The sequence below is a fragment of the Branchiostoma belcheri genome, unplaced genomic scaffold (assembly GCF_001625305.1).
Source record: "Branchiostoma belcheri isolate BF01 breed outbred unplaced genomic scaffold, Haploidv18h27 scaffold38, whole genome shotgun sequence".
In the NCBI taxonomy this organism is placed as follows: Eukaryota; Metazoa; Chordata; class Leptocardii; order Amphioxiformes; family Branchiostomatidae; genus Branchiostoma; species Branchiostoma belcheri.
Window position 1 is genome coordinate 1904170 of NW_017803998.1, and position 16441 is coordinate 1920610.

The 16441-nt window shown below is 39.2% G+C and overlaps 1 protein-coding gene across 1 annotated transcript in view; it reads left to right on the top strand.

Annotated features, from left to right (window-relative positions):
- The window catches only part of LOC109476567, a 99239-nt gene that overhangs the window by 20415 nt on the left and 62383 nt on the right, over positions 1–16441 (top strand). The window contains exons 24-45 of the mRNA XM_019777552.1: positions 435–615; positions 1552–1707; positions 2343–2516; positions 3195–3363; positions 4152–4312; positions 4870–5011; positions 5628–5719; positions 6101–6233; positions 6642–6711; positions 7057–7300; positions 7845–7986; positions 8946–9029; positions 9880–10029; positions 10472–10666; positions 11127–11264; positions 11693–11925; positions 12380–12572; positions 12968–13144; positions 13700–13912; positions 14339–14539; positions 15008–15196; positions 15773–16003. Coding sequence (XP_019633111.1) covers positions 435–615; positions 1552–1707; positions 2343–2516; positions 3195–3363; positions 4152–4312; positions 4870–5011; positions 5628–5719; positions 6101–6233; positions 6642–6711; positions 7057–7300; positions 7845–7986; positions 8946–9029; positions 9880–10029; positions 10472–10666; positions 11127–11264; positions 11693–11925; positions 12380–12572; positions 12968–13144; positions 13700–13912; positions 14339–14539; positions 15008–15196; positions 15773–16003 — 3668 coding nt within the window. The remainder of the gene's footprint in view (positions 1–434; positions 616–1551; positions 1708–2342; positions 2517–3194; positions 3364–4151; positions 4313–4869; positions 5012–5627; positions 5720–6100; positions 6234–6641; positions 6712–7056; positions 7301–7844; positions 7987–8945; positions 9030–9879; positions 10030–10471; positions 10667–11126; positions 11265–11692; positions 11926–12379; positions 12573–12967; positions 13145–13699; positions 13913–14338; positions 14540–15007; positions 15197–15772; positions 16004–16441) is intronic.

Sequence of the window (16441 nt, forward strand, 5' to 3'; positions counted from 1 at the left end):
AAAGATCCCGATGCCACCTGAAAGCTTCTACACGTGGCAGTTTAAATTCTTCTTTTTATTTTGAAATTTGAGTAGCCACAAGATGCATCTTTTTTGTTAATTGCATCTATTTACTAAATGATTTTGCACAATTACAAAATTCTTTGGTTAACAATTTGAAAAAAAAATTAATCATATTCAAGAGATTTGCACAATTAATATTACAAAATTCTTTGGTTAACAATTTGAAAAAAAAATCATATTTAAGAGAGAAAGAATGAGAGTGAGAAACGAGAGGGAAGGAATACTCTAAATAAAAGAGAATAAAAAGAGTATTTCGATTTCCATTCCACAAGTTGTATATATAAATTATACATATTGCTCTACTTTTCCCAGTACAATTTTACTTTTATTTTCCATAAACAGAGACAGTATTGTTTTGTCTTTTCAAACAGATACGTGAAGGTCAGGGCCACGTACGACGGTGTGTTTGGCCCCAGGGCCAGCTTGAAGTTTCAGAGGAAGATAAACGTAGAGAAGGGAGGTGGTTGTCCAGGAGGATTCTATCCAACCACCCATAACGGAAAGTACGGTGACCGGCAGGGCGTTGACCTCCAAGCTGATGTGGGACATAGGGTAATGGTTTTGGACTTGTTATTATCATGTTTTTTTTTTTATTTGCAAATTCGACATGGACAATACAAGACATGGTGATGAGGTACTCTAGCTATAGCTAATTTTAGCCTCACCACCAAACATAGAATACAATTACAGTACATAACAAAAAACAGAGAACAGCAAGTGGGTGGGATGGGTCGTTAAGTAGTACAAAGAAATGTTTAGTAGGCTATATAATAAATCAATCAAGTACAAACCGTTTGGTGTCAACAATATAAGTTTGAGTGGTTAGCAAGATATTACAGTTTGTATCATAGTATAAATCAGGTAATCCTGAAGGTATTATCATGTTGCATTCGGTATTATTGAAAGTCATGTCTTTTGAAATATATCCTTGCTTCCTGTTCCCAAAATTTCTTTCAGATTGAAGAACTTGTGACTGATAAATATTAATTAGTTTAAAGAAGGATTCTGAGTTGATCCTGAAATAATAATTATAGTCTTATATGGGCGATAATGTTCTATCATCATTATCAAGAGATCTCCACTTCCCCTTGTCGCTAGTACGGTTGGCTATCTGCTTCGCCGACAGTTCGTTATAGTCGTCTCCCAAAATTTGTTCGATATACTGAAAGTAGGAGGTAGGCTGTTGTCCTCGTTAAATCATACAACAGATTACCCTTACATCAATGACTCAGTCAGTATCTGGCTCATTGTACAAGCCTTCAATTGTCCTCCAAATCTTCAGTTCATCAATATTATGTTTGTAGAAAAGACACCTTGACCATAATATTATTCTATGCCACAATACTGCTGCTTTTCGTCTGTCTTTATGCATTGTGTATCTGCATATTACATTCCCCATTCACTGGACAGGTGCATTTGTCTTTAGTAACAAAGCAGACATCGCCGAGGTGATTTTTTAAACACCACTCTTGTTTTGTATTTGTCCAGGTGTATGCCCCATTTGCAGGAACACTAGAGAGGATGAGCAGTACAGCGGTACTCATCAAGTGCACAGGAAGCTCTGTGAATGGGATGACGGCGTATGTCGAGAACTTTGAGCTGAAATCGGATGTTTTCGCAGATGCTACTGCCAAAACAGCTGAGGTAAAGAAACGTAACAAGGCTGAGGCAATAAAAATCATTGCCAAGGCGACTCTGTTTGAATAAACCCACCCCCACCAGCCTAAATTTTCTTGGGAAGGGAATGTCAGATTCCTGATCAGGTGGACAGCTGTGCTCTCTGTCCATGGTGTGGGGAGAAGACAGATGACCAGTAATTAATCATGCCAGGCAGCTGGATGGGTGGCACGTGGGCACCCGGTGTAAGTTACCTGCTTGGTCCAAAAAACCACATGGCCTATGGTTACCTCAAAACCAATTCCCTAGGGAATGCATTCGTGCAATTTTTGAAATTCTTTCAAAGCGATCGTAGTACTTGCACAAATGCCTCCGCCCCAAAGGCGTCGCCAAAAACCTTTAATTCATTGCAGTAATTATAAATCATCCTTTGTCATTGCTTTTTATGTAATGGCATGGAAGTATTGATTTGGCTGACTGAAGCTTCTGTTTCATGGTGGGTGGGAGGTGATTTTGACAGTTGATTTATATCGGTAACAACTTTACAGCCACACGAAACATTACGTCTGTACCTAGAAGTAACTACAGTCATACATAGCCCCGAAAAATAGTTGGTATACATGTACATTGTCTCACACACAATTTGATGTTAATTGTATTAGGTAACTGCTGGACAACACATTGGAACAGTGGTGAATTCAGGGTGCAACAACCACATCCACTTTGCCCTAAAGAAAGGCACAGGCTACCTGGACCCTACCAAGTTCCTGGAGAAGAGGTTGTTCCAGCTCCCAGTATGGGTACAAGAATGTGATGACTACAAACTGGTCTGGAAGGTGCGTTAGAAATCACCTCATTTGCATGTTCGTGAGATTTAAATGGTACCCTAACCCTAGTATTGGATGCATCACATAGTCACACATATACTATCAAAATCATAGCCTGACTGCATCATGCTTCTAGCATACATGTACTTCTGGACATCCCCATTGAAGATTTAATCGGCCAAGTCAAGAAAATTTGGAACATTATTTAATCCTGCTAATTTACATAATGCGCCCATATTGACCAATCAATGTCAAGCTAAAACTGGTTATTACAGAATAGTGGTCGGAAACTGTGATAATTGTTTTTTGTCAGACAGCGAGAGATTGTGTACCGCGACTAATCAAAAGGGTGAATTGAAGTTTTGGATGTGCATTCAATGATTGTTTTTGGTTTTGTATGATTTATCTTTACGGTACCTTTACAGGTAGTTTTTGTATTTTTTAATTAATCTTTAAACTCCCAAGTAAGATTCTTTTGAATTGATCAATCCATTTGCAGTTTCTAGAGTCATGCTGTCAAACCACAAACGGAATCAACAAATTCACAACAACATAACCTTCTTTGTGAAGGTAACAGGAAAGAGTATGATCAATTTAGTGAGCCTACATTTGTACTTTGTACTGGTGTTGTTGTTTTGTCATCCTTAATAACTGGAATTCAAGTGTATTCAATGACTGTTCTTCCAGTTGAAGACCATAGCGTCAGGGTCAGTGGTCGGTTTGGCGGGAACCCAGCAGAAGGACACCTCACCGGCCAGAACTGCCACCAAACCAAGCACCTCCAACCTGAAGGGGAAAATGTCTGCCAGATCAGGCAGACGGAAACGTGCTACCACCAAGATCAACGCCAACGCAGGTCAGTCTGCAGTTATCTTAGGTATCTCAGGCATAGGAACAAGCACTTTTCTGTCAATGGACTTTTTTATCAAACATCTCAGTGATGGTCAAAGGATGGACCATCCTATGTAAATTATGAAGAACACCCCCTTTCTGATGGTTTCACCCATTCCCCATCAACCTTTGCGATTGGTAAAATCACCTTGTCATTTTGTGTGTTATTTTTACCCTCCCTGCCTAACCCTGCCGAATTTATTGTCCCATGTACACAGCAATCATGGAAACATTCAACCACCAACACCCATGGCACTTTTTTTTTTAATTTCCTGGTGTCCCTAGTGCTTCTTTGTCCCTGGTGCTGAAAAATATATAGTTATGAGAAATGTCTTTTTCCTTGTCCTGGGTAACTTTCCATATAAATCCTGATCTCTTCTTCGTTAGAGAGCATTATATGTTTTTAGACTACAAGTATGAAAGCATCCTAAAGTTGTATGAAAGACCCTCCAACAGTTTCTGTCTCAGTACCATGAAAGTTCATCTGTGTTGGTAGTTACATGTCTCGAGTTAAAACTTTAGATCCAACACAAAAAATTCTCTCACCTAGAGCTTTTGACCGTCTTCCTCAGTAGACTGACCCAGTGAGGCTAAATGTCACGTGGCTTCTTTGAAGTAAATAAATAAATAAATAAATAAATAAGTAAATAAATAAATAAAGTACGTCATACGAATTAATATTCCAATAAATTACCAAGAAAAAAACAAATACTGAGATCTAACGATTTACAATTTTGAATTTGATTTCCATAGCAACTGCCAGCAAGTACGGCTTCCCACCAGTCAATGCGTCAGGTCCGTCCAGCATCTTCAACATCAACAACCTGAAGGTCGGACAGGTCATAGACTTCCTGGACGCAGTTGGGCTGACGGAGAGCAAGAGCAACCTGCAGAAAGTTGCCGATGACCTCAAGGTAAGGATATCTTTTTGAAACTTCTAAATCTAATGGATGATTATTCCAAGATACTGACAATGAAAGTTGGTTCTTTTCAATAATGTTTGAAGGGCAAATACAAAGCTTTGTTTTATAGTACAGATACAAATAGAAATATTGGATGCAGTTATTGTAGTTTAAAGTAAAGATTCGTCAATTACTAGTGGCGCAGTGGTCTTCTAAAGTGAGTCAGACTTAGACAGTGACTCTATGTAAACGTTCTGGATTTGATTCCCTAGTAGTCCCTAATGTTGTGCCATTGGAAAAGACACACATTTTTTCAAGTTGACTCAGAAATGAGAACATTGCCAAAGTTATTTTTATCATCACTAGCTAAATTGTTTCATAAAATGTAACATTTAATGCAAAAATACAAGTTACATGTACATTAAGTGTTCCTCAACGTTTTGACGTCTTCTTTATGCTTCTTTTCTTAAATAACAATTAATAAATAACGATTATGCCATTAACCTAACCACCAAGACACATTTCCTGAGAATTGGTGCTATACTCAGTTCTCTACTGACATTTTATAGGCACTTCTGGATTCAAAACCGTGCGAACGTCCAGAGTCCATGACTGAAGCACAGCTCAGGATGGAGCTGGAACTCCGAGGACAAAACAGCACCGGACCGAGGGAGACACTCATACAGAAGATGAGGAAATCTGATGACGACAGTAAGTTAATAAATGATGTACTGCACTTTGTACTGTTCCATTTTTCTCCAATACTACTACTACTACTACTACTACATATACTACTACTACTACTACTACTACAGTAACTACTACTACTACTACTACTACTACTACTACAGTAACTACTACTACTACTACTACTACTACTACTACTACTACAGTAACTACTACAACTACTACTACTACTACTACTACTAATAATAATAATAATGATAATATTAATAACAATAATAATAATAACAATAATAATAATAATAATTTACAAACTCTTGCCTGCGGCAAATTGTAAAATACACATCAGACATTTGATAATTCAAAGAAACAGAAACAGTGGTAACGATATTCCGTAACTAGAACTAATAGCTAACTCCTTAAAGCCTACTCTTTTCACGACGTCGACGTCTTTTTGGACACAGATCACACTTTTTTTCATGTGCGTCTTTAAATGATTTGCACTTTCTTTTCACAGTATATGTTTTTGTTTTTCTGTGAATGTATGGGAGTGAGGGTAGAATATAGTGTCTTCTTTTGTGGGCATATAAAAAGTGCAATTGGAAATAAATATCATTTATCATTGTGACTTTTTCCCTTGCAGTGTGTCCCTTCATGACGTTGTCCATGCCCAACAATGTTTACTGTAAGTTCTCGGACCTGTGCCTGGGGCTGTCATGCTGTGTGGATCTCAAGGTAGGTTCAGATTTTGTATATTATCTTTTTTGACATGTAGTTTAAACTCCAAATAAAAGTAAGATCCTTTTGAAATAATCAATCCATTTGAAGCTTTTAGGATCATGCTGTCAAGCAACAAACAAACAAACAAACAAACAAAACAACAAATGTACAAAAACACTACCAAAAGCATAACTTTCTTTGTGAAGGTAACAGTAAAGATTATTTTTTATTTTTTATTTATTATTATGATCAATTTAGTGAGTCTCTGTTGTACTGATGTTGTTGTTTTTTCATCCTCAATTGACTTAAAGCATGGTGCTTTTTCAAGTAGCTTTATAACGTTACATATTAAAGGGGAGATTCCAAACTTGAGACATTTTTTATCTCTTTCTTCAGATGTGGAAGTTCCGAAAGTCGATCAAGGCCTACGCAGTCTTCAACATCACTGACTTTACCTTCTACATGGGGATAGAGACTCCCGGGGTGGACCCCTTCCGTTACCAGTATAAGGTGGCAGATGCGTTCTGGGGTAAGTCAAACTGATAACCATTCTACATACACTGTAGTTACTGTACTGTGATAGGTTTTGTATTCTTATGATAACGTTAGGTGTTATTACTAATTCTGTTACAAACAGCAACGAAAGGGCTACTAGTGTCGCCGAAATTGACGATCAAATTTTAGTAGAATATTCCTTAATCAGTGACTCTTTTTGAAAGGTAGAAACACGTACCTCCAAATTTTCATGTACAGATTGTACACTACTGCAGACATCGACAATTTGAAGGTACGTGTTTCTTACTGATAATTCTACATGACTGATGAACCCCTGCAACGATATCAATCAAATTTTAACACTTGTTTCAGGGAAGATCTGGCCTATGCCATAACGGGAGCCATAATAAAGTGTTGACGTTCTGTTTTGTTGCTGTTTCAGGTGAAGAAAAAGAGTTGGACACAGGAATAAAGATTGATTTTACTGGCGACCCACTGGATCTCAGAATGAGGTAAGCTGTACACTATTTCATCTCCGGCTTCAGCTGTGCAACTTTGCTTTGGACAGCATGTCGACTGAATGTTCTGTGCCCGCCCAAGACCCCTAAGGAATTCCTACACTTCAACAGAACGTTTTTATATGCATTTTAAGTTGCTGTTGGCTCTGCATAGCATGTCGGCAAAGCATACTACACCTGCATGGAAAATGGATTTTTCACGGTTGGATGTTTGGTCAATTTTGCATCAGAATTATGACTTGCAGACGATATCTTTTAAAACACAAAATTTGAAGAAAATGTCTTTGTTAGATGCGTGGATATGATCTTAATGTTTTAACCTCTTTTGTTTTTGCCCAGGTTTAAGCTGGAGTACCAACGACCTTCAAGATTCTTCATCACCTTGAGTTTGGGTTTGTGTGGTGAGCAGTGCATGGAGTTTATCCACCTACTGAAGCACATGCTCATTCCCGTACCGAAGAAGGACGCGAACGGGAATTTAGTAATGCCGGAAATAAACATGGAGGAGCTTGCGAAAACCGTGGTCAAGACTGCGATGTCAGATATTGCGGCCATGGCTCTGAGAGCTCTTGGACTTCCAAGTGTAAGAATATTTTTTTCACATGTGATAATAATTATTGTATAGTATTGTATAAAAACGATTTTCTGCTGAAACTGTAAGTTGCACGGGACTGGTGTGTGTGTGTGTGTGTGTGTGTGTGCGTGCGAATGATGACTAAGGTATTGAATCTAACATAATATACTTTAGTACTCTAACTGTAAATCTACGGTTAATGGTTAATATCTTTTCTCCCATCCCCAATTGTTTTTTTGTTGTTGTTTTCAGTGTGTTCGTTTACTTAGGGGTCCAAAGTTATTTGAATTCAGTAAAGTCACAGGAAGTAGGGGAAATGTTATAACCACAGACTGACAGGAAGGTTGAATTGGGGGTCAAAATGGTCTCCCTTCAAGCTGGAAAGAAGTCAAGCCAAATTTGAGGTCTTACTGGTAGCTGGGAGGATGTGACAGTGGACAATGCACAGAATAGGAGGAGAAATTCCCAAAAATAAGTAAAAATTATGCTCTTTATCCTCGTAATACTTTATGGAAAAGATGTGAAAACTTTGTTTTTTTATTTCCTAATTTAGGACCTTTTGGATGGATCCAAGACTTGCATGTTTCCAGATAGACTTACGGTTGGGCAGCTGAAAGCGGAATTGACGAACAGGTCCCTGACTACAACAGGGAACCAGAGCGCACTCGTACAACGATTAAAGACCTCAGACTCAAGTAAGGACTCAACTTAGAAGCAGTGTTTTTTTTTTATTCCAACATGTAATCACCAGACTTGGTGACGACACACTCAAGTTTCTTCAACTTATATTAATGCCGCCACCAACACAGGGGACAAATACATTACTGTAACAGGACAATACTCATTTACACCTGAGCTAAGTGAGGAAAGCCGTGTAAAGTGCCTTTCCCAAGGGCACAAGATCAGTGGCATGTCAGGACTCGAACCCGGGACTCTTAGTTCCAAGTCGCGTACTCTGCCGCTACGCCACACGATCCCACTGAAGCAGTGTTGTCGGATTGAAAAAAAAATGCTAATTAATAAAAACTGGGAAAGAGAGCCTAAGGTCCATGTTTTTGACTGATTCACTGAATACAGTGACTGGCTTATGTCCTTCACTCTGCTTTTATGATGTCTGCTTGCTATATTTTCAACTTAATTGTTTATTGTTTCAAAGACCTCCATTAGTGATAGTACAGATAGTACTTAAAATGTCCAAGAACCAAGGAAATAAATTGGCGAGTCCTAAACTGTAAACTGATTCTGAAGATGTTATGATATGCCTTGTAAAGGAGGTCGATAGCATATTCAGGTGCATTGACATGGACTAACGTACCACCCAATGTAAGAAAGGCACCCTCAGTGACAGCATTTGAAAACATGCTGCAATAAGCCACTACGGAATTGATCAGGATTAGACATATGGATAAGAGACGATGCTGTAAGTTTGAAAATCATGTAATTTGAATATTATGTAATTTTGTACTAATGTGTTTATGGGATCCCTGACCTCCCCCTGAACGCTTGAAAAGCGGCCCGGCTGATAGTGGAACACATAAAGTTTAAATGTTAAAAGCTCAAAAAAAAATTCAAAACGTTATTGACATATTTCACAGTTCCCTTAATTGATTTAGGAAGATTGTTTGTTGATTAATCCTGTTGTTTCATTTCCCAGCCTGTGACTACGGCGCCCACCTCCCAGCCGTGCCAGACCGTCTGAACCACAGTGTGTACTGCAAAATGGACCACACATGTCTCGGTAGGTCGCTCTATTGACCAATCCTATCAAGATTAGTTTTTATGTAACATACTATAAAATTATTATTTTTTACACTGATGATATTGATTACTTATTGGTTGATATTGTGAATATTGTTAAGTTCATTTTACGCATTTTTTTAGTTGCCTATATGTTAACTGTGAAATACTCACTTGTTTAGTTGTCTGTTTGTTACTCGTAACTGTGCAATATTTGTTTCTCTGTTTTTAAACACTAGCATGCAATTCAGAGCTACTTTTTTAGTTGCGCTGCCACGTGCTAGCGATTGTACTCATCGATCAATCAATAAACAATTATTATTGTTTTTTTATTTCTCTATTTATCAACGTTCAGGAATATGATTAACATTAAAGGAATAAATCAGATATATCGTATAACAGGAAAATGTACAGATACAAAGTACAGGGTTCAAATACTGTCTCTGGTGCTGGATGATATCCAGACACTACTGCCCTAGGTGACGAACAACATTAACATTAACTAAGCTGTCCCTGGTGCTGAATAACATTCACACATGTCTGTCCCTGGTACTGAAAAGCATCCACACCAATCTGTCCCTGACATTCACACAATTGTCCTTGGTGCTGAATATCATTCACACTAAGCTGTTCCTGACATTTCATACACTACTGTTCCTGGTGCTGTAGCAGACACCCTGTCGAGTTGGGTTACATTAGGTAGCAGGCTAGAGCTGAAGGGGCTGGTCACCATACACTTATTAATTTGTTTGAGCAGCAATAAACAAAGAAGTTGTTTGTTAATGTTTGCAAATATTACCTTTCTAGTTATCATTATTAATATCATTCATTACCTTTCATAATGGTTTCAGGAATCAGTTGCTGCACGGAACTCAGCATCAAGTCCCTGAACTTCACCAGAGCCTTCAATTTGTGGCTGCGGCTCGACGCCTGCAACTTTCAGTTCGTCATCGGGTTTGAGACACTGGAATACAGAAAGCTTCTCTTCACTTACCCATGGGGTAGGTCTTACACTTTTAGAAAGTGTGTTTTTAATTATAGAGTTATTTATAGCAGTTATGTATAACTGTAAAATCATTATTTACTTCATCATCATTATTGTTAACCTTTTGAACGATGGCATTTAGTTTAGAAACTTGTGGCATTTAGATTATTAATTGGTATCTTTGATAATTAATTTGTATCTTTTAAATATGTAATTGTACCTTTTTATATATGCATTGCGTCTTTTAAATATGTATTCCATCTTTTAAATATGTATTGTCACCTGTTCGCAGTTTGTAAACTTTTAGACCGATTGTTTATGTCAACCTGTGAAATTTGTATATGCACATGAACTCGCAATTCAGCTCATAAGCTGCGACTAGTTTGTATTCGCACAATAAACCATTCAAAAAAAATTACCATAATTGCACTTAACCACTTTCTTACCTACAAATGAAGGAACACCAGAAGAAATCAAGTTGGCAGAAGGTGTCATTGTCACTCTCACCATCAACAAGACTGCAACAGACTTTATAGTGGATGTCGGGGTAATGATCTGTATGATCGGCGGAGAGTGTATCATTGAAGGGAACTTCATCCGGAAACTTGTGGTACCCATCCCCATCTGTAACAAGATATCCCTGGACGCTGCATGTAAGGAAAACCCTTTAATTAATCATAAACATTGATTCAGTTACATTTTAGATAAATCAGAATGCTTCCATCTCTATACTAGTCTATTCAGATGAGGAAAAATATGAAGAGTCACCCTGCAACATCCTTATAGTTGCAGGATGACCTTACTACTGTCACAGTGATTGCAGACAGTTTTAAGTTGAGAAGTAATGTTTAAGTGAGTAAGCAAATAAAGTTTTGACTTCTGTTGTCGTTAGTGTGAAATCAATCCTACCAACCACTCCTTGGTATACATTGTATGGTGGTGGTGTGGTGAGAATGCAGTAAAATGTGACACAGTTAATATAGTTCCTGATTAAGGTAGCTAACAAGTTACAAAAACTTAAACGCCTACCAGTTAGTAGGTTTAAGGCAGATTAATTTTCATATCTGATTCAATACAAATAGAAATTGACATGTAAATTCTTTTCCTTTCAAGCAATCGACCGGTTCATCCAACAAGCAGGAGAGAACGTGGCGTCAGGACTGGTGGACCTCATCGTTGAGAACGCAGGACTTCAAGACATCTTCTACCCTGCTGGGCAAGTGATCACACTTCCTAAAAGGACTCTGCCAGGTAAGGTTTGGATTCAACATTGATGATAACACAGTGAGTTTTGAGTAGTCTAGGAATTTTTTTATATAATGTGCTATAGTGAGCAATACCCACTGATTGTACATACAGTCACATGGTAAGAATACAGTTAAGTGGGCAATCAGTGGCTCCAAGCGTTCTCATTTACAATAAAGGAGGTGTCGATAGACTCTAACTTTGAAAGACTGCAGGCCACTGTTGTTGATGTAACCCACAATGGTGTCAGGGAGTTGGTTCCAGAACTGAGCTCCATTGTGGATGAAGGTCCGGCCGGTGGAACTGGTTCTAGATACCTGCTGTGCAAGTGCGTGGGGTGGCATAGCAAGACTCAACAACAAAAACATGTTGAAAACCACTGTGAAGTTTCTACATCACACAATTTTCATACAAATGTATGTACCATTCCACAGGCAACTGCTCCCTGGCTCCGAGCTTCGACTGGCTCCCGCAGGGTTTCAGCTGCCAGGTCAATGCCTTCTGCTTGGGACTGGACTGCATCATGAACATGAACTTGTTGAACTACACCAACATTGCGACCTTGGCCTACATCAACCTGGACTTCTGTAATTACACCTTCAACATTGGACTTGGAAACTGGAGCTACCATCTGGCCTTGTTCACATACCCATGGGGAAAAGTGCAGGTAGGTTGACAATAGATCTATCCTGACTGTCCATCACAATCAGCTTTTCAACCAATGATAGCAAGGCAAGCTACAGGCTTGACCAATGAGTGGCTGGTTGCATGTCCACGAAATGTTTGCATATAAACTTTTTGACGGATGTCACATGGCTAGGCTATGGGATTGGTCTATTTTTTGAGGATCTGCATGGGGGATTCTGGGCAATGCTTAATGGTTGATTTAGGAATAGCAGGAGGGATGAGAATTTAGAGGGTCTGAATGCGGGATCCTGGTAATGCTTAACAATGGTTGTGGGAAGTTGAGATGGAATGCCGATTTTAGAAGGTGTGTATGGGGGATCTTGGGAATGTGAAGTTAGAAAGAGGGAGGCGTTCCAAGAATGTTGGAATTCTATAAATTAGAGGTTCATATAACATTTATCATTTATCTCACATCTTGAATGTTTTTTATATAGGAAAAAGTCCTGGGAGAAGATGCCTTCCACCTGCGCTATTCTATCGGCAAGAACGATGTCAAGAGAGTATTTGTGGTGAACTTCAACGTGACTCTGTGTATCGAAGGAACGTGTTCCAAGAGCAATCCACTGATCAGCAACATGGAGATTCCACAGCCGTTCTGTAACACCAACTTGTCCACAACTATACCGGGTAAGTTTTAGTAGCATTCTCTGAGAACTAACCTCCTTTACCATTTATCCACCAGCTTATACATTTTGAGTACAGTACATATACGTCATGTATTTGCCACTTTGATAAAACATTTGTGTATAAGGGGGGAAATCGTGTACCCGCAGACTGACAGCAAGGTCAAATTCAAACTGATGCAGTAGGAGCTGTGGTGTTGAATTACATTATGTAGCAAGTGGCAGGACAGAGTTGAAGGGGCCGGTCACAATGTTCTGTTTTAATATAATGTGTTTAAATAAGAATAAACTGAGGACCTTAGTCTGTTGAGCTATGTGATTATCATAGTAATCATTATTTATTTGCCTTACAAATGTTACCTTACCTTTCTAGTGCTAAATAATGACTTTTATTGCCAGATTTGTCGGTAAGTGGCCTGCAGACGTACGTGCAGGAGCAGGGGTACGTGGTGGGCCAGGTTCTGGCTGAGACCAGTAAAAACGCCCTGCTGCAGATCCTGGGCATAGATGACATCGTGGAGGATCACACCTGTCAGAGACCTGTGGTACTGCAGAGTGGCTGGTCAGGGCTCGACAGTAAGTCATTTAGGGATAACTACTACAAGTAATTAATGACCAGGACTTGATAGTAAGTTTGTAGGCACTAAACAGTTACTAATGTTTGAATGTTGAGACAAACGTATATCGCATTTGTATGATATTATGATATAATGACATTATACAGTTGTGTCATTCAATCAGGTGTTCTGCAAAAGCTATTTACTTTCACAGTGTTTTTTTTTGGTTAAGGCTAAGTTTAGGCTAATAAATTTGCCGTGCAATTATAGTAATATGGTACATAGGCAATTGTTCACATTGTGATGAATTTGCATTGGAGAGGTCACTGCATGCAAAAATAAAAACACAGTATGACTTAATATATAATATATATATTAAAAAAGTTGATATCAAATGCCAGGTATAAATGTTAGTTACGAGAGTTGTACACTGATATAATATTTTTTGCCAAATCATTCCCGAAGGTTAATTGCATGTACATGTAAGGGATCAAAGTAAAGTAACTTAAAAGCAATTATAATAGAGGAAATACATCTACTGTCTGGTTAACTTCATTTTTTTTACCCATAACAGAATGTACAGACATGAATGCCCCTACCCTGCCCTCCACTATGACCTGCACTGTCCAGTCCAACTGCCTGGGACTGACCTGCTGTCTGGACATGAACTTGAAACTGGTCAACATCACCCTCAAGGCCTCCGCCGTCCTGGACATGTGTAACTACACCTTGTCTTTGACCCTTGGGAAGAGGGTCATCCGCAAGATGTTGTTTATCTACGAGTGGGGTAAGACATTTTATTACTGTTGTTTATCGCTGCCTCTGATAGTTTTTTTAAAAGTTATCTGTCTGTGTTATGTGGTTACATGCTAGTTCCGTATGCTAGTTACATTCAATGTAAAGTGACACTTAGGAAGTGATCAATATGGACATGTATAATTTAAATCAAAACCTTGTTTGCATGATTAACGACCTACAATTGAATTACGTATGATTGTACAAAAAGCTTATTATGATTAGTCCAATAAAATCAAAATGAAAGCCAAACACAATATTTCACAAACTTTTTGTCAAACTCTTCATTATTCTTATCCGTTCATCCAAAAAAATATATATTTTGCTACCTATATTATTTTTCCCCTTGTAATTGATAATAATACCTATAAGTTAGGAATAACAGAAACTGATACTCTGCATCACTACTTATTCTCAGGGAAAAGAGAAGAAATCCCCATTGGTGACGCTTTCAAGATCTACTACTACATCAAGAAGAATGATGCGGAGAAGAAGTTCCTGGTAACTGTGGAGATAGCGCTGGTCATCGACGGTGACGTAGAGGCCGTGTACCCACTACTGAAGGACAGCAAGATACCACAGCTCTTCTGTGATCCTCAAGCCACCCTGACGTTCTTAGGTAAGTGATGCGTAGTCTACAGATCAAGTCGATTCCCCCATTTAGTGCAATCAGTCTGGCATATGTATAATACAAACAGCAACAGTAAGTTCTGCATGTTGAAGTTTTCATTTATTTTTTACACAACCACTAATAAATGTTTTTCACCTGCTTACATTTCAATGCTTATCAGACATCTTCTTCAGTGCTGCTTATCACTGCTATGTGTTATACATGTATAGGCCAGTGGTGCTATTGTGACGAGAACACAATTATCTCAAATTATGTATCAGTTACAATATTACATACAATGTCCTACCTGTAGTTACTGTAGTACTTTTATTTCAAGGTGCCATTTGATGGGGAACTTACCTTTGATATGCTACCTGTAGTTATGGTAGATGGCTGCATGTTAAACATGGCTTTACAACAATATAAGTTGGTTTAAACGATTACTGACAAGCTTAATGGGTTTCTATTCATTGACAGATGGTGTAAGGACAGCTGCTGACTATATTCAAGCCGTGGGCATCACAGAGGCCACACAGGTGACCAGTACAACCATGGCTGGGCTTTTCAGCGCTCTTCAAATCAGCGATGTGATACAAGAGGGCATAAGCCACCTGCCCCCCGTCAGCTCTGTCCTATTCATGGGCTGGATAGATGTCCCTCTAGCTGGTGAGTAGGAATAATCACAATGTAGTTTCTTCTGGGTATGAAAGTATTGCTTTGGGTTGCCGCGGTCTCTTTTTGTCCACGGAGTAGGTTGACAACATATGGGTGGAAAGTTTGACGGGCAGAACTACAGCTAAAAAGGTCAGACATGTTTAAAAGCTGTCCACTGTGTAAAGTTGATGACTAATTCCGCGTACGTGTACAGTAGTATTGTTTTGGTACTTGTGCTAATAGCTTTGGGTTGCATGTTGGGTGGGATGTGATTTTTGCAGTTGATTGATAGGAATATCTCGTCTGAAGGTCACCCAACACAGTGTGTTATATGGAGGAATTCAAGAAGTGGTGTAATACCCGATTGAGTTACATCATACAATCTCTCCACAGTTCCAATACAATAACAAAAGGAAGCAACACAGAGGCCACACAGGTGACTGGGGGACTGTGAACTATAAGGCTCAGGTGCAGAAAGCATCAAATTAGAAAGCATTTAGCATAGACAACAAGCAACTGTAAAAATGGTTTCACAAATCATATATCTGATATCTTCTATTTACTAACATGGGTACAATCTCATTACAGCCTGCCCAGATGTTGCCTGGCATGAGCTGGCTACAGGTGTGGTATGTGAGGTCACCAGCCCCACCTGCACAGGTGTCACCTGTTACAGGGAGTTCGACCTGAGTCTGGAGTCCTTCCAGTCCAAGACGTGGATGGACTTCGACCCGTGCGACTACCGGCTAACCATTGGGGTCGGTTTGAAAACCGTCACTTACTCTGTGCTGCCATCGAACACATGGAACTACACCTGGGGTAAGTCAGGATAACACAGTCATTTAGTGAGTTTACTTAGGCTACACTGACTTAATTTTATGGATGACATCCGCACGCGCATTGATTTTCACCTGATCTCAAAAATAAAAAAAAAGATCACGTCTTCCGAGGCTCTGGCCTGGCTTTAGGCCTGGGTAGTCCATGGTGGTAAGTGACAACGAAGCCGGTGGTAACTCTGGAGGACGGCACCCAGGCTACCGAAGCTCCACGACTCAAGACCTGACAGTACATACGTACAGTGCCGATTCATAAATTCCAAAAAAGCCAGCATGTGCCGGCCTGTCGTATACGTCGCTATGTAATGTGCCAAATTCACAATACCAGTTTTGTATTCCTGTGGTTTAGTAGCATTTTTATTTTTGGCCGGATTTTTCTTTTTTTTCGCCCGCGCACACTAGTTTGGTGGTCTTCAAAGGA